The sequence below is a fragment of the Acanthopagrus latus genome, chromosome 9, assembly GCF_904848185.1.
Source record: "Acanthopagrus latus isolate v.2019 chromosome 9, fAcaLat1.1, whole genome shotgun sequence".
Taxonomy (NCBI): domain Eukaryota; kingdom Metazoa; phylum Chordata; class Actinopteri; order Spariformes; family Sparidae; genus Acanthopagrus; species Acanthopagrus latus.
Window position 1 is genome coordinate 26771627 of NC_051047.1, and position 22586 is coordinate 26794212.

The following is a 22586-nucleotide window of genomic DNA, read 5'->3' on the forward strand; positions in this document are numbered from 1 at the left end:
GCATGTCCTCAATCATTTTATCAGAAAAAAAGCTGGTTAATTAAACCACAGTATGTTTTAAAGAGTAATATCAATTTAACTACAAAAAGGCTGGGAAAAGGTTTTCTGCCACTCCTTAATATTTTTACGTTGCTTTTTTTTAAACCAAAAAGAATCTCAAACCAGCTGACATGTGAGAAAAAGGGCCCCACGGAGGAAGATGGAGAAATGGCAACACGTAGGAAAAGGTAAGGAGAAAATCCCGCTCCGGATTTGTGACATCATCCTCCCCACTGCTCACGTCCAGACCAAACAGGGCTATGTGTCTGGTTTTCATTTACGTCTTTTCTCCCCTCCCGCTCTCCCTCCTCTCTTCTCTTTTTTCCCTTTCTTTAGAGAAGTGGGAGGAGGAAGAGAGAGGTGGCAGAACTCCAGGAGTTTGGAAGTTTGTCCCATCCCAGCCTTGAACTCAGCACCACAGCTCCTCTGGTTTGAGACCGGGCGGGTGTCTGTCTCTTTTCTCTCTCAGCCGTTTCCCCCCTTCACTCAGGACCCCTCTTTCTGCTCATCTCTCATCAGCGACCTTTATCACTGCTTTGCTCGGCAGCCTTCCTCTTGGAAGGTGCTGGAAAAGCCAGCAAGGGGGAATTTACCAGGAGGATAATGACCATAAGTCCAGCTTGCAGACAATTTACATAACTGAATTAATTTTTTTCTTCAAAAACAAAAACAGTGGAGTACAGCTACTTCAGCTAAGGGTAAGTCTGAAATCTTCTACTTCTTGCAGATGTTTACAGATGTGTACTTGCTCCATTTCTCAGTTTTTACTCCTTCAAGGATTCACCTTGTTTGCACCGTGTGTTAAAAATAATGCACTGACCTTAGAGTAACTTCTGCTCACAACATGATGAGTGTCATAATCACAAGGTTGCTCAGAGTTTTTGGCTTATAGCTTATAAATATCAGACAGCATGCGTTTAGCAGCATGGCTGCAACCTATACTTTAGTGGTGAGAGTGCTGCAAGGGCAAGAGGTGAGCCGCAGTTAGGGAGAGGAAGGAGACCTCAGCAATGTTATGTACGCTCCATGTGAGTGCAGAGGGGCGTGCATGCTCGCTCGCTCTCCGTCTTAAACTGGCTGCACTTCTGTGTGACGCTCTCGGTGTGTGCAGAGTTTAATTTACTGCACAGGTGTCGAGTAATTGTGGTGAGGGAAAAATGCAAAATCCCTAAATTGCTCTGAAGTGTCAAGCTGTCATCTCGGATCAGCGTTACAGCTGCGAACCAGCTGCTTTGCACCGAGTAATTGATTGGTGGTTTGTGAAGCACTTTGTGTGATAGAATGCAGTTTTTTGTGTGATCATGAAAAAACAGCAGATATGGAACAGATTGTGTTTAACTCTCATATCAAAACCCGCCAAAACTTCTGTGTCTTATCCAAAAAAACGTCACTGATTGTCTTTCAAGGGCTCATTCTTCTGCACATTAATATTCTGGAATCGCTTATTCAATTAAGATAAATAGGGAATTTGTTAGTAATGGTACAGTCAAATCCAAATGTTTAATATCTCCACACCCACATGTGAGCTGTCGAGAGGAGTAGTTGGATGGGAAGATGTTTCCACTGCAGCAGTAGCCCAAAACCACACCCTCTATGAAACTAGTACAGGAGTGGAAAAGTGTGAAGAAAGTGTTTTCCACACTTGTGGCCAGATGAACCAGGAGAACCAGAGAGGGGTTCGGTCCATTGGACTGAGGGGGTGGAGTGGGTGGTGGTGGTGGAGTGGGTGGTGGTAGGCTGCAGGGTTTAGTGGACCAGGTGTGAGCTGTTAATCTTCCACTTCTCCCTCCAAGGCCGTCCAAGTAAAGACAGAGGAATTCAGCGTGTTTCACTGTGAGCGATGTGGGATTGATGGGGAAATGAAGTTAGTTTATTCCTCCAAGTCACAACTAATGACATTAAATTGGACATTTGTCATGAATGCGTCTCATGAGCTACCACTTCCACATATTTTTATGTTTGCATGTCACCCGTTGCCATGACACAGGGAGGAAGAAGTTGGTCGCCGTTCAAAAGCAGGAGGAAACTTTGTGCGCACTCCAGATTTGGTTTTATGTGCCTTTTCACATAATTTACTGGCTGCCTTGTGACGATGCTGCAGCTCCCCTTTGGAGGCTTATATCTAAAAATCTTACTGGCAGGGCTTCATCAGGACGATTCTTAATAACAAAGGACTTTTTAAATATACAGTATAAATCAGTGTGTTTTATGACTGCTCCTCTCTCTCCAGCTTTTAGTCTTTTTCCATGATGCAGCACAGATGTCTGGGAGGTTGGAACATTTCTCAGAAAGGTCTCTCGTCTCAGTGAGCTGCTGCTGCTCCAATGTTCCCTTTTAATGGAAGCTGCAACCTTTAATTGCAATGGATTTAAATCAGGAGTGTCTCTGTAACACTTTGTGTTGATTAGCGAGGTTTGTGGGCGGTGATGGCATCAATTTTCTGTTGTCTTTGTCCCTTTTGTGGTCATTCTGAGGTGTTGATTGATTGATTTACTACCCTCTTGTGGAAAAAATAGATCTTAGCAATGACCTCACCTTACTATACTATACTATACCTTCAGCGCTTGAGCTCAGGCCTAACCTTGCAGGCATACATTGGCCATGTGTGCTCGAACACACATCTGCTAGGTGTCAGACGAGCTAATACGCTCCAGCTGCGTGGAACTGCCAACCCACAACCTGCTGCTCGCCCCCCCTCCCTCTTTTAAAGCCATCATCGATCCTCCTTCTCATCTGCACCACACATGTCACATCAGCATCCTTCCAGCTGAAGGGCGGGTCGGGCCGTGCCGCTCTACACAGATTGTGGAGGCTCACTCGAGCAAAGTCAGACATACTGTACGTACAAGTTCCCTCGCACGTTTGCCAGCAAGTGGCAGTGTGGAGTTGTCTCGCCCTCAGAAGCTGCATCAGTAGAAATGACTCACGTCCCTCGTGCCTTCACTTATCTTTTTTTTCTCAGCCCTGATTTATGCATATTGCCTCCAATAAGTGCTGCTGACAGTGTAATTGATATGTACAAGAGTTCAGTCTGTAATAAAGTGTTCAACTGTATGAACAATTAGGCCCAGAGGCAAAACTTGTGGTTTGCAATTTTTGGATGAATTCCAGGTACTAAATATAAACTGTGTGGTTTCATCTGTGTGTGTATGTTTGTGTGTGTAAGCTGGACTTGTAACACCTTTTATAGTAAATTTTAACAAATAACAGCATCTGCAAGTCGGAGGGGTCAACTCTGACATCTTCAGTGACTGATGATGACAGTTTTAGGTGCTTTAATATAATCACTTATGAAGGGTAGTTAAATTTTAATTCAGTCTACGGAGAATGTCTTGGTGTGACGTACCAGTGTTTCATTTGGAGTTAAATCTGACTTATTGGCCACTCGGGGGCGGTGGAAACAAAAAAAGTGACTCTACATAATAAATTAATTTAGATGCCTGATGTTCACGCTCCTTTCAGCTCTGTGTGAGTCTCTACTAACTCCTGAAGTAAATATTAGTCTCTTAAGCTGCAAAACGCTGCACTGTGCTCCCCATCCTGCTGCTAACTCTGTCATTCGTGCTGCTGTATTAAGTGGTTTTTTATGTTTTCACATGTTGGTTGCATGTTGGGTACTGATGAGAGAGCTGAGAAGTGAACCAGAACAGTGAAGCTGCAGGTCTGAGCATTTAAAGATGCTGACACAAGTACAAGTAGTCATCTTGTCCACTGTTAATGTAATGCTGAAGGTATTTTTGGCTTCGCTTGTGCAGCCACTTGTGTGTCAGACCTGTTGTGTGTCAGAAATGCATCTTGATGTCTGATCTTGTAACTTCAGATCTGTCATCTAAGTGCTCTGCATGTACTGAAATCCTTATTTTAGTCTCCTTTCATTTGTCCTTTTCCTATCCTTGGAGGTCTGATGGCGTAGTTAGCGCGTAAATGCAGTAAATAACGACGCTATCTGTCTGACACCGATGGTTTTTTTGTGCTGCTCTGCACTGTAAGCTCGTCTGAGTGTGTTTATGTGTGTGTGTTTGTGTGGTCTTTGCCATAAATGAGTGTGTGAGGTCCAGCTGCAAACGTGCTTCAGAGTGCTCGCGGGCACGTTGCAGCGTCTATCCTGCTCTGTAGATGCAAAATGACACCGTAAACTATAAATAATCCCCCCTGTGCAAGATCTACTGCTATATACAGTGTCAGAGCTGTATCGTCTGCTCACTGTATAATATAAACTGCACATTACTTCTGCTGCTACTCGGTGAAGCATGTCACTTTATGGTGGTGACTGGATAACACACGATTAAGTGGTGACTCAGCAGGAGGAAAAAGAAACATGCTGACAGGTCGACTGCTGTGAGAGCAGCTCGGTAACTAACAAAGACACGACCTCACATGGATCTCACCGAGGACCAGCGATCTGGAATCAGCAGAGAGCAGCACAGAGATTAAACTACGTGTGATCGTCATTGATTCAGTCCTGCCTGAATAAAAACTAAATTAATAGGATGCTCATCACACAGTAATCATAATTTGAATATTTTAATTCCTTCGTCAAAGTCATGTAACTTATTACATTTAATCACTTTTTATTACTTTTCTAACAATAGAGCGATAAAGAAAAATATCAACATGTAGCCTTCTGGATGGAAACTGGCACAATATACAGAGTTCAATTACATGTTGAATGCCTGAATCAATCAATCAAATCAATCAATGTGAAGTGATATATTGGTAAACAGGTGTCAGTGTAAATTCAAACGAGAGAACCAATCAAAACCCTCGATGGTGTGGCGCTCAAACTGGTCCACTATTTCGCTGAAAAAAAGGAATCAACAAACAGTTTAATCACTAACTTTGTGATCAATAACTGTAATTAGATTACAAATTATCCCAATAACTCTGACAGATTAGAATTGCATTTATCTAGTAATTTACTTACATGTAACTAGTTACATGTTGTCATAGTGTCAAACCAACACAGAGCTTCTAACCAGCTCAGCAGCTGATCTTTATTAAAACAGTCCTGTTGCATCTTTTAGCTCATTCTTTTGACTTTTTTGGTGAAGTTTATGGTTTTTAATCTCTTTAATCTCAGTTAATGATCCATCAATACACCCAGTGATATCACCAATACCAAACTGCAGACAGACACAGTTAGAGACAAGCTGGTGAACATGGTGGAGCATTTAGCAGCTACAGAGGCAGATGTTTCCTCAGGAGTTAATGGAGACCAAACGGTTGCCATAAACAAAGTCCAAATAAATGCTAGTGTTGCTCCGTGTCTGTAAAAGTAGTGAACAACATGTCGGCCATGTGTGTGATTTACAGCTCCTGTTAGAGTTCCACTTCCCCTAAATTACTAAATGCAGTTTTAAGGTATTAAACTAATTTGGAGTCAGTGTAATTTACTTTCTTTTTATCTTCCCTCTCTAACCCCATGCTGCCATTGTTTTGGCTGCTCATATCAGTGAAAACAGGACTCCGCTGTGCTACTATGTTTTCCTCTGTGGCGGTGAGGGGAACCCAGAGTGTTGACACACTGGTCAGGCCTGGCAAACTCTGCAGAGAAGTGGCTTCTGAGTGACCTGAAATCACATGACCAAGAGTGGAGAGCACAAACATCTGTCGCAGTGTCCAAGATAGCTTCGATTTCCTTGAAGTGAGGGAACTTGGTGATTTGGGCCCTATATCTGGACGGTGACAGCGGGGATTAACATTTCTCACTGCGAATGGGAGTTCTGGTCGAAGGAGACTTTCTGAACGTTCCTGACACATATTCTCAAAGCATTTTACATGTTTGTTTTGTGAGGAAAAGCTCTTTATGTTGTGTAATTATCACCATCCTGTAGGAGCCTATAGAATGACCCCACCCAGGCCTGAGCACTTATAGACAACTCTACAGCTGCCCAGTAAACTCCACTCCAGAAACCAACATTCCTGCAGTTATTTGTTAAGTTTCTTCTGGTCAGTGGGTCTAAAAAAGTGACCAGAAATACACAGTTCATTTTTTATTCCCCGTCTAATTCATCATTCCCATCTGCAAAGAGCGCTCTGCATAAACAGTGGACCCAGCACAGTCTAAATACGGTGACTCAAACAAGAGAAACTCGCTGCAGCTTCGCACGAAGTACGACAGCCATGTGTTTATAATTAATTATCGCTGTGTATTGTGGCATTGATTCAAGCCGAGCTGACCCACAGTTTCCGATCCTCGTGAAAGGGTCTCTTTAACTCCACAGCAAAAAAGAAAAAAAAAAGAAAAATCATTTGATTTAAAAAGGACTGAAGTGCACATTTGGTCAAGATCAGATGGTTCAGGTCAACAAAAGTCACTTCAGTGTGATCAGTTCTGCTTCGTTTCTTGGTTTTTGCTCTTAATTGCTGCAGTTTGAAGCTCAATTAGCAATCAGAAAAACACTATGTGCCCAAACACATTTTGTTGTATTCATATGATTGTTGAGTTTTTTTTCTCTGGGGGTCTGATGGAAGTAACCTAAAGTTTAGGGAAGCGTTCTAATGACTGGGGGGGTTGCCAGTTGGATTCCTGGACCTGCAGGATACATCCGAGCAAGAACCTGAACCCACAACTGCTCCGTGGTTAAACAGATCAGACTGAGGTTGTTCTTCACAGTTTATTTGTTGAGGGAGAAACAGAGAGTTTTGCATTCATGCCATTTTACAGCCTCACAAGTCAGATTCGTCTCATATATACGCCAACACACCAGCTGAACTTATTCCGTTTTCCATCCAATCAACTCCAGATGAACAGCCCATAATTAACAATTTTATGCTGCACTTGTAGATAAATCAGGATCTTCTGCCTTCCATGTTAGACCCACTTCCTCCACCAGAGGGCATTATTAATTCACAGCCTCAGTATCCATGAGGGACATTCCTCCTTCATCATAAAAACTCGCTGGATAAAGAAAACACAGCATTGTTTAGATTGTCTGGCATTGGAAAATGCAAACGTGTTGCACTTTCTAGAAGAAGTTCTGCCTCTTCTGCTCTCATTAAAGTAGTAAATCTCTAATTACCAGCACACCACTTTACTTACAGTGCACATTAAAGCTGCCCTTAATGCTCAGCTTTTACTGTGTGTGTGTGTGTGTGTCAGCAGGCACAGAGGCTGTTAAAGTTTTCTACCTTCACGCCGTCATTAGTTTAATGGTGACTCCACTTAGCGTAAAGACTCTCCTGGTTACTGGCTGTGTATGCCATCTCAGGTCATTTCATTTCTTTTAGTTAATTCTTTCTCTGTACAAGTGAAAATTATTCCTAATTGCAGAGTGGTAGGTGGGAGGTTGAGGGTATTTGGGTGTCATGTGTTGCTGTTGTAACTTTGCTTCAGTGTGTTAAATGAACTTTTTTCCCTTTCCCAATGATTGCTTGTGTGGTCCTGCTCTGGCTGCTCTTGTGTCTTCTTGGATCTATTTTATTACCTCTGGGTGGTCTGAAAGTTCAGTAGGTTATATGTGGCTATTCTCTTGGCTGTTCACTATTGTGAAGACCAGTGTGACTTTTATACTGAGAGAGTGACGAAAGTGAGGGGAGCCTTCAATTCTCAAAAGGTGATTTGAGGTTTAAGACTTAGTTTAGTTTGAGGATATAGTTACACCTTGCGAGTAAGTGAGTCAGCCCAAAGTCCATTTGTTCCTAAGGTTTCCTCCATCCATCCATCCATCCATCCATCCATCCATCCATCCATCCATCCATCCATCCATCCATCCATCCATCCATCTTTTTGGGGTCTGGTTGCTGAGGCAGGAGGCTAAGAAGGGTTTTCCAATCGTCCCTTTCACCAACAAGGCTTTCCAGCTCATCCTGGGGCTCGTCATAGGTTCCTCGGCCAGATGAGTTATGTAATCCCTCCAGCAAGTTGGTTTTGCCCAGAAAACCTCCAAAGGGAGGTGCTGAGGAAGCCTCCTAATCAGAATCAGAACCTTAGCTGGCTCCTTTCGACCCTTAGCTCTCACCAGATGTCCGAGAATGTCATCTCCTCTGTGAGGCTGACCTCAGCCCCCCTACGGTGGAAAAACTCTTTTAGTTTCATCTTGAAGTTTTGTTTTTTTGGCCAAGAGGATACCATGACTGTGTTAAAATCTTTGGACAAACCGTGTGCATTGGCAGCACATTAGCTGTATAAAAGACAGTTATAACATTTGTGACTTACTTGTCTTTTAACAAAATTGGCGACACACCTGGCAGGCCAACCTCCTCACTCGCCTCAACGATGCATTTATAAAAACAGGAATATTAACTTCTATCTACAGTAAGTGGTTGTGTTGGGTGCTGGCGTATACCTGTGATGTGTGACTTTAAGGACACATGGAAGGGATAATGTAAAAAAGAGTCCTCACAAGTATAAAAGTGTGATGAGGACATTTAAGCCTCTAATTTTATGATTATCTCCGCTCTGGCTGCAGAACAAACAAGTGTCTCTGTGGTTCAGACATTATGTATTGATAGCAAAGAACTGATGGACCACTGTGTCTGTAACCTGCTTGAAGTGCATATCTTTCTCCGTTCAACCTCACATACTTACTGTTCATACACTACATACTCTTTCTCTGTGTGCTAAACCTTTAAGGTCAGCGATGGTGACCTTTCTTCAATTTCCTGTGACATTGCTTAACATCACACGGGGGGAAAATCTGACTAAATAGAAAACACACACCCCTGCTGTGGAACCGGACTTTCCAGTCCAACACCCCTCCTGAGAACACATTATTTTGTGAGTTGGAAAATACAGTCCTTGCCAAGCAGAGTCAATTGCTAAAGCACATTGGCTGGTAGTTTTAACAGGTGGTTTTGATTATTACCACTCTGCAGGTCTTGCTACTGATACCAGCGCACACAGAAGCTCCTTCACTTACAAAAGCAAAAGGTCAGAAAAGTGATGCTGATTCAATTTAAAGTTTTATTGCTTTATTGTTTTATAGCTGCATTTGAAAACTAGATACCATGCCTGTTTTTTTTTTTTTTTTTTAAAGTTTGCTACTGCCTAATGTGAAAAATGAAAAAATGCTCATCCCAGTGTTACGTAAGTGGAACATGGTGACGCTTCAGCAGCAGGAACAACGAGGATATCTGATATTCTGGCGCATGCTGGAAAAAGGCTGACAGGAGGCGTATTTTTCTCTTGTGTGTCATGTCGAAGATTAAATGTTGCACTCTTGGCCAATGAGATGAGCTTATGTAATGCTATGTGATATATTTAGCAGTAAAAATAGGGAAAACAGGACATTAAAAACCTTAAAGGGGGTCTAGCTTGTTCTGGAGAATACAATGTATACTGCGTAAACACACAGAACATTTTACTTGAATTGACATTTGCTCCTCCCATGTTGTAGAAAGTGAGGTGTCATGAGACAAGTAATACAATGGAGGGTTCAGACAGAGGCTGAATAGAGGTGCTGCAGCAATAGACAATACGAGACAAAGACTTAACACGACTTAACAAGCAGCTGTTTGTACTTTCTGGTTCATCTTCATCTCTGTCTCTGGTTTTACAGGTGTCCCCTTTGCTGTTTCGGTGTTAGAAGATGAGGCGGCACCGGTTGTTGCCGCTGTGCGCCCTCCTGGGCGTCCTGTTCGCAGGACTCCTCCCTAACCTTGATGCTCAGGAAGGTAAGTTGAACCAAATCAATCTCAGCTGCAGTCTGTGCTCATTTTTGCAGATGATCGATCTGTTTGGAAAACACTTTTTGTCCGGTTTTCAGCAATGTTCAATGAGGTGTTTTTTCATGTTTTGCTCTCCTTAAATTATTTAATCTACGTCTGAAGGAAAGTGAGCTTATGCGCTTATGACATCCTAATAAAAAAGATAACATTCTCATATCAATAAAGTACCAAATATGTTTCACCTCTAATGTACATTGTTGGTAAATGGGATATTTTTCAATTATTGTTATTTTGTTTCTCGATTTGTTTTTAAATTGTGTATCTCAGTATGGGACAAAAAATAAAACAGAGGCGTCAGGAGTGTCCAGTCAGATACTCTTGACAAACAAAGCAGATTGATGCTCTCAAGCTGTCGAAAACATTTCAGTTGTTCTGTGCAACTACATTATTGTTTGGCACCACGGTTAAGCATCGTTTTACTGGTCTTCACTTCTGTCCTCCAAACACTCTCTTTTAAAGATTGTGCACACGGGTTGGCAGCTGATATATACTTTCTAGTGGATTCATCCTGGAGTATTGGAGAGGAGAACTTTGAGCATGTCAGACATTTTCTGTACACCTTGACACAAGCGCTTCACCAGGTTGGAGGAGGCAGGTTCAAATTTGCCCTCGTCCAGTACAATAACAAGCCCAGGACTGAGTTCCAGCTCGACAGCTACCCGACAACACAGGGAGTCCTGGCACACATCAAGGCTATGTCGTACCGCGGTGGGGGCACCCGGACTGGCTTGGGCCTGGATTTCCTGACGCGTACACACATGAACACTGCTTCGGGCAGCCGTGCTGTTGATGGAGTTGCCCAGGTGGTGGTGGTGCTAACCGACGGGCGTTCTCAGGATGACGTGGCCATGCCGGCTCAGGTGCTTCATCTGGCAGGCGTGAAAGTCTTTGCGGTTGGAGTTCAGGATGCAGTGGACTCTGAGCTCAGGGAGATGGCTAGCCAGCCCCATGACATTCATGTTTTCAGTGTAGACACCTTCCTATCGTTGCGGGATATAATTCAAGATTTAGTAGTGGGGATTTGCGGCGCCGTCACCCAGTCAGGGGGGGCTCCTGTGGCAAACGAGGCCCCCGTGGCTGGAAGAGGGACAGGTAATGAAATGGGACCAGTGTCACTACCATACTAATGTGGCTACATGTGCAGGAAGGAGTTGCTGCATATGTGGCCGTGACTGGATTTTATAATCAAGTATTTTTTTTTTTTAACCACAATAACCTTTCACTATCTACCTGCAAAATTAACATCACTTGTTTTGTCTTAATATGCCCTTAATGCTTTGAAATCACAGTGATATCTGCATGTGATTGACACCCTTACAGCATCTCATGGTGCTAAGTAGGGTGTGATATGCTTGTACAAATATGATGAGTAGGGACTGAGAGAACTATTCTGTACCAGGTGCCTTTGCATTTGGTAGACTTGAGTTCTGTGTCAGTAACCTCAGTCATAATCTAATACACCGAGTTCAGATGATGCATGTTTGTATTACAGCTGTATTACAGCTACACCAAAAGAATAAAATCCATATAGTGACCCCTCAGATTAACAACACTCCTGTGGAAAGCCTTTGGAGAAGAACGTTGCCTCCAAGATGGTTCAACCTTTAAAAACATCACATCGTAAAATCAGTGAGCTTTTAACAATAGCTAACCACGCACAACTGCTTACGTGTCTTGCATTTTGTATGTTTGTCTTTATCAGTCACAATGTCTATCTGTGTAAAATATGTGCAATATTCTGTAATGGAAACAGTGATGAACCTGCCTGATCCCATCCTTGACCTGCAGAGGAAGTACTTTGAGAATGTTTTCATGAGTAGATGTCCGCAAATTGTGTGCAATATGTTATAGTAGGTTACTGGAAGTTATTGGAATGATGAAATACGTTTCTTTGAAACTAGAAAGTAAAAGACAAAACCTTTGCACACGCGGTTGACATAAACAACAAAATGGAAACACTTGTCCTTAAATGTAATACATTCTCAAGTACTTTGGCTTGTGGGCACCAAGGATAGGACACAGGATCATGACTGGTCACTTTATCTGAGGTCCGTAACAAGAGTCTGCATTGGAAGGCTGAACTCAGTGGAGCTTAAACACAAGAAACATATCACACAGATTTAAAAAGGGACTTTTAAAAAGGTTTCAAGAGAAACTGCTAAAAAAAATCTCTTTTTTTTAACTGTTCTTTTGACCTGCAGTTGTAATCAGTATTTTTTTTTAATTGTCCCCAATTTTAGTATTTAAGAAAAAACTGGAAAGGGCATAATAATTGTATTATTATCATTTCTACATCCATTATAATTATCTTAACATTTATGAATTGTTTTATTAAAAAATATACTTTAACTTCAAGCAGAAATCGTTCACTAGAATACTTTTTTTTGGGCTTTTCCTGTAACAATCAAAATAATGTCAAGTTCAGTTGGCTTACCATAAGTTATCATTGTATGTTTTAAGGTAAAGTATTGACTAAACAAAAACAAAACACTAAGCTATGTTTAGGGGGGTAATAAATCTCATCACATCACTTTAGGAAATCTCCTTGGTTCAGCCTACATGCAGTATGATGTGTTTTGCAATGTTGTAATTGATGTGTTCACTTTGAATGTCACTTGACACATGCTGTGATATGCTAGCACGAGTTCTTGTCTCTGTCTCACGATGTTAACGCTTTCACACGTTCCATTTTGTTTTGTTTTCTCTCTCTCTCCTTAAAGCGGAAGATGCAGCTGACCTAGTACTCTTAATTGATGGATCAGAGAACGTTGGAGCAGCAAACTTCCCCTATGTGCGCGATTTGGTTTTGAGAATCATTGAGCGCCTTGATGTGGGCAGGAACACTGTTCGGGTGGCAGTGGCCCTGTACGGCTCAGACCCACAGATAGCGTTCTATCTAAATGGCTATGACAGCAAATCATCGGTCCTGGAGGCTGTGAAGGGCCTGGCCTACCTAGGGGGCGACACAGCTAACCTGGGGGCCGCCTTGGAGGAAGTGGCCGAGAGCCTTTTGAGCGAAACAGCTGGGGGCAGAGCAGAAGAGGGTGTGCCCCAGATGGTGGTGGTTATCAGTGCTGGGCAAGCCAATGATGATTATGGTGCCGGTGACCGGGCCCTTAAGAGGGCCAGCGTTATCACATTCGGCGTGGCGATTGGTGACTCTGCCACTGCAGATCTGGAAACGATTGCTACAGATAGAAGTTTTGTCCTGTCAGCCCCTGATTTCAGAACGGTGGCAAACATGGGTGACCAGCTGCTCCCATACATTAACGGGGTGATCCAGCGCACCATTATAGTTCAGAATGAGTTCACAGAAGGTAGGTAACTTTTTCTGTAAATGTTGGCGGTGCATTGTGGTTGTGTAAGGGCCTTAAAAAGCTCACAATGAATGTAACATAGTGTGCAAGGTAAGATATGCTTGTGCTAAACTTGAAATTGCATATTCTCAATCATAATTCAGGCTTTTAACAGAGGAGGCAATAACAGTGAAAGTGAGAAGCATAAAATCAAGTCTGAATGTTCTGAACTAAACTGCTGCAAATGTATAGATCCACAAAGTTCCATTAAGACATCAAGCCTCATGGCTAACAGATATTACACAAACAGAATGACACTATCAGAAGTTTTTCATCCATTTTTCTTGGTTACCAGCGTGACTAGTAAGTCCAACCCTATCCAATATGTGATTGGTTGCCTGAAAAATAGTTATAACACCAGCACCATACTGAAAAGCTCAGAGATTCTCAACTAGAAGCGCTCGTAGGGGCCACACAAAAACACAGCAGTGCTCTGAAAAAAGCAGTTCAGTGTTTCTTCTTGGCTGCTACAGATGCACATTCTCGCTCCAGATTCAGACCAGTTGAATAAAGATGCTGGCGCTCAGAAAATAACGTTATGTGAACACAGGCCCTTGACATGCCTTTCAGAATTGGGTCAGTGATCTGAAAAGCTGCACAGGTTGTCAGAACAGTTTGTACCCATGTCATATCATATACAGCAAAAATATGTCTTGATAAAGCTTCCAGTATTTTGTAGTTACAAGTTCTGGTATCCAAGCAAAGGACATAATCTGAATACAAAATGTTCTCCAGTTATCATTGGAAAATATTGAAGGTGAAACACATATTTGTGAACAAAACGATGTCAACTTACTAAAAGTAACTTTTTTCTGGTTATACAACAGTCTCAGTTTAATACTGATGCCTCCATATGACCTACCAACAAACTGGCACTCCCAACTCATAAAATTAGGCAGCTTGATCAGTGGCCCATTCAACCACCCCAACCACACCCTGATTTGGTCTTTTACTTGTCTTTATGCTGCTGCACTAGGCGAATGCTTCAGCAAGAGGTGCTAGAGAGAAGCGTAGGGCAACAGACCAGGCAGCTCTAATTGATGTGCTGGGAGTGAGAACTGGCTGGACTTACAAATGAGTCATAAGTCATGAAATTAACACTTTGTTATGTTTAATGGCGAAGTGCTGGGGAGGAATAAAGAAGTCTCTAAAGATGCTCTGTAGTCTGATGGTGTGGCACTTAAATTTATTTCACCACTGTCATCTTTTGTCACCAGTGGCCGCCAATTAAAGTTCCTTGGAGTAGCTTTAAATACATGGCCTTCCTTTGTAAAATGAAGTTAAATGATTTTACTAAGCGTATAAAAGATCAATACATAAATTTCAACTGTCTCCAATGGAAACAGCTGTTCATAATGAGCCAAAGTCTCCTACACTATTTGTTAATGTTAGTGAGTTTTTAAATTCATATTCTAAGCATAATTGATACCTTCTAGTGTACCATATATACAGCTGTCGAAAAAATCCAATTTCAATTCTGACTGCAAATCGTACATATGAGCTGTATGTCATCAAGACAAAACATTTAGAAAGTGTCCCTCTTTTGCTAGTATGTAAATTAACAAATAACACAAATAATTCAATATAGATATAAAATGTGAATTTAATCATAGCGTATCATTGGTTGTGTCTGTAGATGTATTATTAGAACCTCACTTAAAATCAGCTGTTAATGTTTTTTTCTTGTCTTTTCAGTCTTGACAGTTGGAAACCGAGACATCATTTTCCTAATCGACATTACAATGGGTACACAGAGCATCGGAGCTGTGCGTGAATTCATCAAACGGTTTGTCGACGTCATGCCAATCGGTCCAGACAAAGTTCAAGTGGGTGTGGCCCAGTTCAGCACTACCCCACGACTAGTGATGGATCTCAACTCTTACGGAACCAGGGATGAGATAAATGCTGCTTTGAGTGGCATCAAACCGAGACCCGGGCAGACAGTCAACATTGGAGCAGCCTTGGACTTTGTGCGGACGAACATGCTGCGACCTGAGAGAGGCAGTCGTATTCAGAGTGGGGTACCCCAGCTCATACTGTTACTGACCAGTAAAAAATCCAGCGACAGTGTGGAAGAACCTGCAAGGGCCCTGCTGAGAATGGGCGCACTGACTTTAGCTGCAGGCGCCAAGGCTGCTGATGGAGATGAACTGAAGCAGATTGCCTTTTCCGAAAATGTTGTGTTCGTTCTGAGGGACTTCCGCGCAATAACTCGCAGCCCAAAGGCAATTCTGGATTCACTTTCAACACTTGCTGGAGTGGTGGTGACCGAAGTACCTACCGAGCCAGGTAATAATTGCCAAATTTAATTAATTTCAGGAATAATTCAGGTAATAGATTGTCCGATCTTTGTATGAAAAGAAGACCCAAGAACATGCTAGACAGCACTCTCCATCACTTTCATCACACTACCAAAAGAAGAAAGATCTTTTGGAGGACTGGTGCCCCAAAAAAAGATGAGAGATTAAATACCACACAGATGTTTCGGGCAAATCGCCCTTTTGCAGCACGTTCTGGAAATTGCCCAACTCACAAGAAGGGCGACTCTTGCCCAGAATGTCCGTGTGGTAAGAATAAACAGTTTACAGTGCTGTCCTTCATTTTTATTATTGCTCATTCACTACAAGAGGGATTCAGCACCCAGTGGTTAAGTTATATATCTGAGCCGAGTGTACCAGAAAATAAATTTAGCTTGAGTAACAATTCTCAAGGTTTGAAGGCTTCTTAGATGCACAGCAGAGTAGAATACCCAGACAGCATAACTCTTTAGATTCATTACAACATTTTTTGTAAACAAATCTGTTGTCTGCATCCAAGCATTGTCTCACTGTCAGTGACCTAAGTAAAAGAGAACACAAACAAGCACAAAAACACTTGCCTCACATAAACAAGCAGCTCTGTTATACTGGCTTGTGCTCAACCAACACTTTACTAATACCTCATGTTTTTTTTTTATTCTTAAATTCCCACCCATTTGCAAAGAGAGGACTCTCACTGCTAGGGGCAGATTGGGGGTGTGGCTACATGTTGTTCATATATGGAGAGATAGATAATAGTTTCAGAGGGCATCATTGTGATCCTTAAATGTATTAATAATGGAAATAAGTATGCGTGGTGTGTCAGATAAATCAAATAATTGTTTGTTTTTGTGCTTTTTCTCTCAGTGGTGGAGATAACCACAGTGCAGACTCAAAGAGTGGTTAGAGACATTGTCTTCCTTGTGGATGGGTCAAACTACATTGGCAGCAGCTTTCCCTATGTGAGAGACTTCATCATCAACGTGGTCAACCAGCTCGATGTACGACCCGACAGGGTCCAGATTGGGCTCATGCAGTTTGCTGACCGGCCCAGAATTGAATTTTATCTGAACAGCTACAGCAACAGGCAAGATGTTGTGAATAAAATCTCTCAACTGAGGCTCACTGGAGGCTCGGTTTTGAATACAGGTGCTGCCATGAATTATGCCCTTTCCAACATGTTCCAGCCATCGACTGGGTCACGCAGAAGGCAGGGAGTCCAGCAGGTGTTGGTTCTGATCACAGGCGGCCCAGCCCAGGATGAGCTTAAAACTGTAGCGGATAAATTGGCTCTGGCTGGTGTTTTGACCTTCACAGTCAGTTCTGGACAAGCAGATCAGACCCTACTGCAATCCGTTGCCTTTGTTCCGGATTTGGCTTACCATGATGCACAATTCTCTAATTTACCAGCTATGGCTGAACTCGTAATGCCAAAGTTGATCACAGTGGTTGGCGATACAGATGTGACAACAGCATCATTCCCTGATGAACCTGGTGAGTTTAGTACTTCTCTGTTTCTGTTAATTAAATTAATGTGACAAACAGAAAAGTTTGGTTCATAACAGCACATTTTGTTTTTTTTGTTCTTGTTGTTTTGCTTCAGCTGCTGGTGGTGAAAGGGATGTTGCCTTCCTCATTGATGGCACAGACAATGTCCGAGCAGATTTTCCCTACATCCGGGATTTTATCATTAAAGTAATCGAACCACTTGACATTGGGATTGACAAGGTACGAGTTTCAGTGGTTCAGCACAGCGAGAGGCCAACTCCAAGTTTCTACCTTAACACTTACCAAACCAAAGATGAGGTGATAAGGGCTGTTAATGGTTTGTCAGTGGCTGGTGGACGTAGTCTGAACACAGGAGCTGCTCTGAGATTCATGAAGGACACCATCTTCTCTGAAAGGCAGGGCAGCCGGACTGGGCAAAATGTCCCTCAGTTTCTGATCGTTTTGAGTGGAAGCAGGTCCAGGGATAACGTGAAGGAACCTGCTGGTTCACTGAAGACAGAGGGAGTCGTACCATTTGGCGTTGGTGTCAAGGATGCAGACCCAAAGCAGATTGAGGCCATTTCACACAACCCTTCGTTTGCCTTCAATGTGAAGGAATTCAGTGAGCTCAGCACCATCCCAGGACAGCTCAACACCTATGTGAGCCTTCCAAAGGAACAGCTGGAAGTCGTCCTACAGCAAGGTAGGAACAATCTCTTTTGTATTTGGCGTGTGGATTCGCGTTCAGAAAATTGTTTCTGCTGATGTTTGTGGTGTTTTCTCAGAATGACTGAATCTTATTTGTTGTGTCTTAGTACAAAGCAATGCTGTAAAAAGAGATATTGTCTTCCTTCTGGATGGCTCTGATAACACAAGAGATGGATTCCAAGAGATAAAACTCTTTGTAAAGAGCATTGTGGAGAGCCTCTCTGTCAGTGAGAGCCAAGACAGAGTGTCTGTGGTTCAGTTTGCTGATAAAACTGAGGTCAACTTTGATCTGAATTCTCACAAGGCAAAGAACAACACTCTAAATGCCATAGATAACCTAAGACACAAGGGTGGGAGGCGCCTTAATGTCGGGGCAGCTCTCCAGTTTGTGAGGCACAGTGTCTTCACTTCCTCAACGGGCAGTAGGAGACTAGAAGGAGTGCCCCAGATCTTAATTCTTCTAACTTCCAAACCATCCACTGATAATGTGAGAGGCCCAGCTTTTGCACTTAAAGAACATGAAATTGTGTCAGTGGGGATTGGAGTGGGAAGTGCCAACCTCTCAGAGTTGGAAATGATTGCCTTCAAACCTGAGTTCACATACACGGTCACTGATTTCTCAAAGTTGCGCTCAATCCAATCACAACTTGTTGCTTCACTGAACATGAACAAAGACACTGAGGGAACCCTGAATGGAATCTCTGATTTAGTAGGTAAGATTCAAAGAGTGCAATATTTCATTACTTTTTCTCAGAATGTTTTGCTCTCACTTGTTTTACTCTGTATTGAACAATTATGAAATGTTTTGGCACAGTTCTGCTGCATGACTTTAATGAATACTTTTGCTAGAAAATCTATTCTGTTGAAACATAAACTGTTCTGTACATATATTAGGTTTTCAATAATGTAGCCCTCTTTTACTCTTTCCACTTGTCCACTTCCGTGTTGAAGATGGGTCGACAAATTCCTTCATACATCTTTTTGATAAAAAGATGGTTCTTTAGCAGTTCTGCTTGAAATAACTCTTTCAGAGCCATGGCTCATCTTTCTTTTCACGCTCAGTTCATTCCTCTGAACTTGCTCATGCAATACATATGCATGGACATAGAAAAGACTTGAACGCGCAGTTCGTGAATTCTCTATCTATCCATGTATCACCTTCTTGACACAGGAAGCAACAAGAGGGATATAGTGTTTCTCCTTGATGGGTCAGATGAGTCCAGAAATGGACTTCCAGCTATCCGAGAGTTCATCAGAAGAATGGCAGAAGAGCTGGACATTGAAGAAGATAAAGTTCGAGTGGCTGTTGTACAGTACAGTGATGACCCCAAAGTTTACTTCAACCTTAAAACTCACCAATCCAAAAAGGCTATTATCTATGCTGTAAGAAGTCTTCGCCATAAAGGTGGAAGACCTCGGAACACTGGAGCTGCTCTGCAATTTGTTCGAGACCATGTTTTCACCGCTTCCTCCGGGAGTAGACGTCTGGAGGGAGTCCCTCAGATTCTGTTTTTACTGACTGGTGGCAAATCCAGTGATGATGTTTCAGGAGCTGCCTTAAGCCTGAAACAACTCGGTGTTCTGTCTTTTGCCATTGGAATGAAAAACGCTATACAGGAAGAACTCCAGAAAATTGCCTTCTCCTCCAGATTTATCTTCAACCTTCCTGTCTTTGGTGAACTTTTGTCAATTCAACCAGAGATAGCTGCTTTTGTCAAGGCGGAAATACAAACTGAGCCTCCCACTGTTGTAGGTAAGAAGTGTCACTGATTAGTAGGTGAGAGTCAAACTTTCTCCCCCCTTATATTTAAGTCCATCTGATCCTTCATAGTTTGAATTGCAATGAAACTGCATCATCGTCTCAAGAATATCAGTTGATCAGTTTCATGTTTCTCAAACTGACTCCACTGGCTAGAGGCAACTCCATGGTTATGCTGTCTCTTGTTTGGCTCTCGTCCTTTTTTGGCTTGTGCCCTGGAGAATCTTTTCTTGACTGATCCACATCAGCAATTAGCCTTTCTTTCTATTCTTTAGCTCTTCCTTGAGCCAATGATAATCACATCATTGACTGAATTGGAGTCGAAGATTATTGAATTCTTTTTATTTCAGCTTTCTCCATCTTTCATTTGTGAAAGTGGAATATGCTGCTTTTCTTGTAGTTTTTTCCAAGTTTCTCAATATTTCTTCATCCACCAGTTTTCTCAATTGCTTCGGCATCTATCTTGTTTAGTGCATTAATTAGTGTGAATTCCGATTACCAGCTCTTCCAGCTTTCCCTACCATCTAATGTGTAATGATTGCACCATTATATCTTTTAGCTTATATAGTATATGTCTAATTCTAAAACAATGTTTTCCTGTTCTTTTTTAGTTGAATTAGAGTCCCCTCAAAGAGACATAGTGTTTCTGTTGGATGGGTCAGATGTTACACGAAGCGACTTTCCAGCAATGAAAAGTTTTGTCAAAAGTGTGGTAGAAGCACTCAATGTTGGTGAGAACAAAGACCGTGTTTCTGTGGTGCAGTATAGCAGAGATCCACAGACAGATTTCAGTTTGAACACCTACACGGAAAAACAAGATGTTGTTGCTGCTGTCCAGCAATTGAACCACAAAGGGGGCAGCCTACTCAACACAGGAGCAGCTCTCGACTATGTGAGAAATAATGCTTTCTCTGAATCCTCTGGGAGTCGGCATCAAGAAGGCGTTCCACAGATACTGATTCTGTTGAGTGGGGGAAGATCTCAAGATGATGTTGCAAGTGCTGCTGCAGCTCTAAAACGGGACAAAGTTGTTCCGTTCTGTGTTGGCACAAGAAATGCAGATATACTCGAGCAACAAATGATTGCATATAACCCTTCCTATGCTTTCTCTGTGATGCGGTTTGACAATGTTGGGAGCATCTATCCACAGCTTGTGTCATTTGTGAAAAGGGTGCCTCGACAGCTGCCAAGACTGAAAGCACAGAATGGTCTAGGTAAGACTATCTATCTATCTATCTATCTATCTATCTATCTATCTATCTATCTATCTATCTATCTATCTATCTATCTTAAACTTTTTCTTATACATCACTTCATGTCTCACTATAATTGAGTGTGATCTTTGTGTCAGTTTCTGCAGTTCAAACTGAATCCAGTCAGCGTGATGTTGTATTTTTACTGGATTCTTCGGATGAAATGCAAAATGACTTCAGAGCAATGCTTGGCTTTGTTGTGAGAATGGTGGAGAAACTCAATGTGGATGAGGACAAAGACCGTGTTTCAGTGGTGCAGTACAGCAGAGAACCCAATGTTGAATTTTCACTGAACACATTTCAAACGAAGCAGAGCCTTGCTGGCAGTGTGGGGATTCTGAGGCATAAAGGAGGCAGACCCCGAAATACTGGCGCGGCGCTCCAGTTTGTCAAGGATAATGTTTATACAGCCTCTTCTGGAAGTAGGCGCCAACAAGGTGTCCCACAGATTTTGGTTCTCTTTACTGGCGGACGATCCAGTGATGATATCAGAAATTCTATTGAAGGCTTGAAACAAATGGGTGTGATGGTATTTGTGGTGGGAGCAAAGAATGCAGATACCCTTGAGATTCAGTCTATGCCACAGGAAGCCAGTCATGCCTTCTTTGTGGCAGACTCCAGTGATCTGCCAGACATTGAAGAACAAATACTTGCTGCCATTAAAACGAGTGAAACCCCTATTGTCACACAAGCATCATATGGTAAGACTGTAATGACATTAATGACTTCATGTTGTTTGCCATAAACACAACTTAATGTTTTGTCATAATCTCCTTGCTGTAGCCAGACAGTCTGTACAACTGTGAGTTGCAAGTGAAAATGGAAGCTCCATCGTAAAGGAAATATTTTGGCTTAATTCAAGCAGAAGAGAATAATTTTGAGTTTTTCAAGAGTGAAAATTTTCATTATGGTTGATTTTTTTTTACTAACAATGACAACCAAGCCAAGGAAATGATGCTTTGCATTTTGGTCTTTGTTATTAGACTAGAATTTCCACCATGTTGTTTTGGCAGTTACATCCAGTCAAGCTGCCTTGCGCTTTGTTGACAACAAAATGGTCCATTAAAATAGCAGAGCATGGGCACACAAAGTTACCATCATTTGTGGCAATAAAACTCTTTTCATCACACTTTATATCCACAACTTTGAGTAAATGCCTCTGTTGTTACAGATCCCACCAGGAAGGATGTTGTTTTTTTGCTCGATGGTTCTGATGATTCTCAGCGAAGATTCCCAGATATTAAAGATTTTGTGCAGGGAGTGGTGGCGGACCTGAATGTTAGTGCCAACAGAGATCGTGTGGCCGTGGTCCAGTACAGCAACACGGCAGAGACAAGTTTTGACTTGACACGTTACTCGACAGAAGATGATGTTCTTGATGCAGTAAGAGGCCTACGTCACAAAGGAGGTTATCCTCACAACATTGGAGCAGCTCTCCAGTATGTGAGGGACTATATATTTACTTCTGACTCAGGAAGTAGACTCCATGAAGGAGTTCCACAGATACTTATACTGTTGAGTGGTGGAAGGTCTGAAGATGACATAAGAACTCCGGTCAGAATGCTGAAAGAGATGGGCGTAATTTCGATTGCCATTGGAACAACTGACGCTGACACCCTGGAACTGCAGACAATATCTTATGAGCCCAGTTATGCGTTCTCAATTAATGATTACCAGGAGCTTCCAACTGCTAAGAAGGATGTGTTTTCATTGTTAAGGGAGACTTCCCACCACATAGAGAAAACTGCTCCCTCTGAGAGCTTTGGTAAGATGTAATGTCTCTACGTTTCAGCTAAAAAAATGTTAATGATTTGTATTTGATTTATGATTTAGGGGTATGGCTCAATTATGGGGACTAACGTAAGTTACTTGCAGAAAATCATGTTGCCTTTGTTTCTGCATCGTTTGTTTTTGTTGCAGATTCTAAGAAACAAGATGTTGTATTTCTCATTGATGGATCATATGACTCACGAAATGGTTTTGAAGAGATACGAGGCTTCATTGGAAAAATTGTTGA

General features: G+C 42.2%; 1 protein-coding gene across 1 annotated transcript; it reads left to right on the top strand.

Annotated features, from left to right (window-relative positions):
* The first annotated feature begins 459 nt into the window (after positions 1-459).
* On the top strand, positions 460-22496 carry LOC119026186 (collagen alpha-3(VI) chain). Its single transcript, XM_037110351.1, has 10 exons — positions 460-737; positions 9540-9654; positions 12429-13025; positions 14760-15353; positions 16229-16864; positions 16965-17552; positions 17665-18314; positions 19939-20530; positions 21741-22008; positions 22490-22496. The coding sequence occupies exons 2-10, from the start codon at positions 9570-9572 to the stop codon at positions 22494-22496; spliced, it is 4017 nt and encodes a 1338-aa protein (XP_036966246.1). The 5' UTR covers positions 460-737; positions 9540-9569.
* The last annotated feature ends 90 nt before the right edge of the window (positions 22497-22586 follow it).

Excerpts from the sequence above, each read along its gene's own strand:
- LOC119026186 (XM_037110351.1), top strand. The coding sequence starts at position 9,570 with ATGAGGCGGCACCGGTTGTTGCCGCTGTGCGCCCTCCTGGGCGTCCTG. Across the intron at positions 15,354-16,228 it reads CGAAGTACCTACCGAGCCAG|TGGTGGAGATAACCACAGTG; the intron begins GTAATAATTGCC and ends TTTTTCTCTCAG. Across the intron at positions 17,553-17,664 it reads GGAAGTCGTCCTACAGCAAG|TACAAAGCAATGCTGTAAAA; the intron begins GTAGGAACAATC and ends GTTGTGTCTTAG.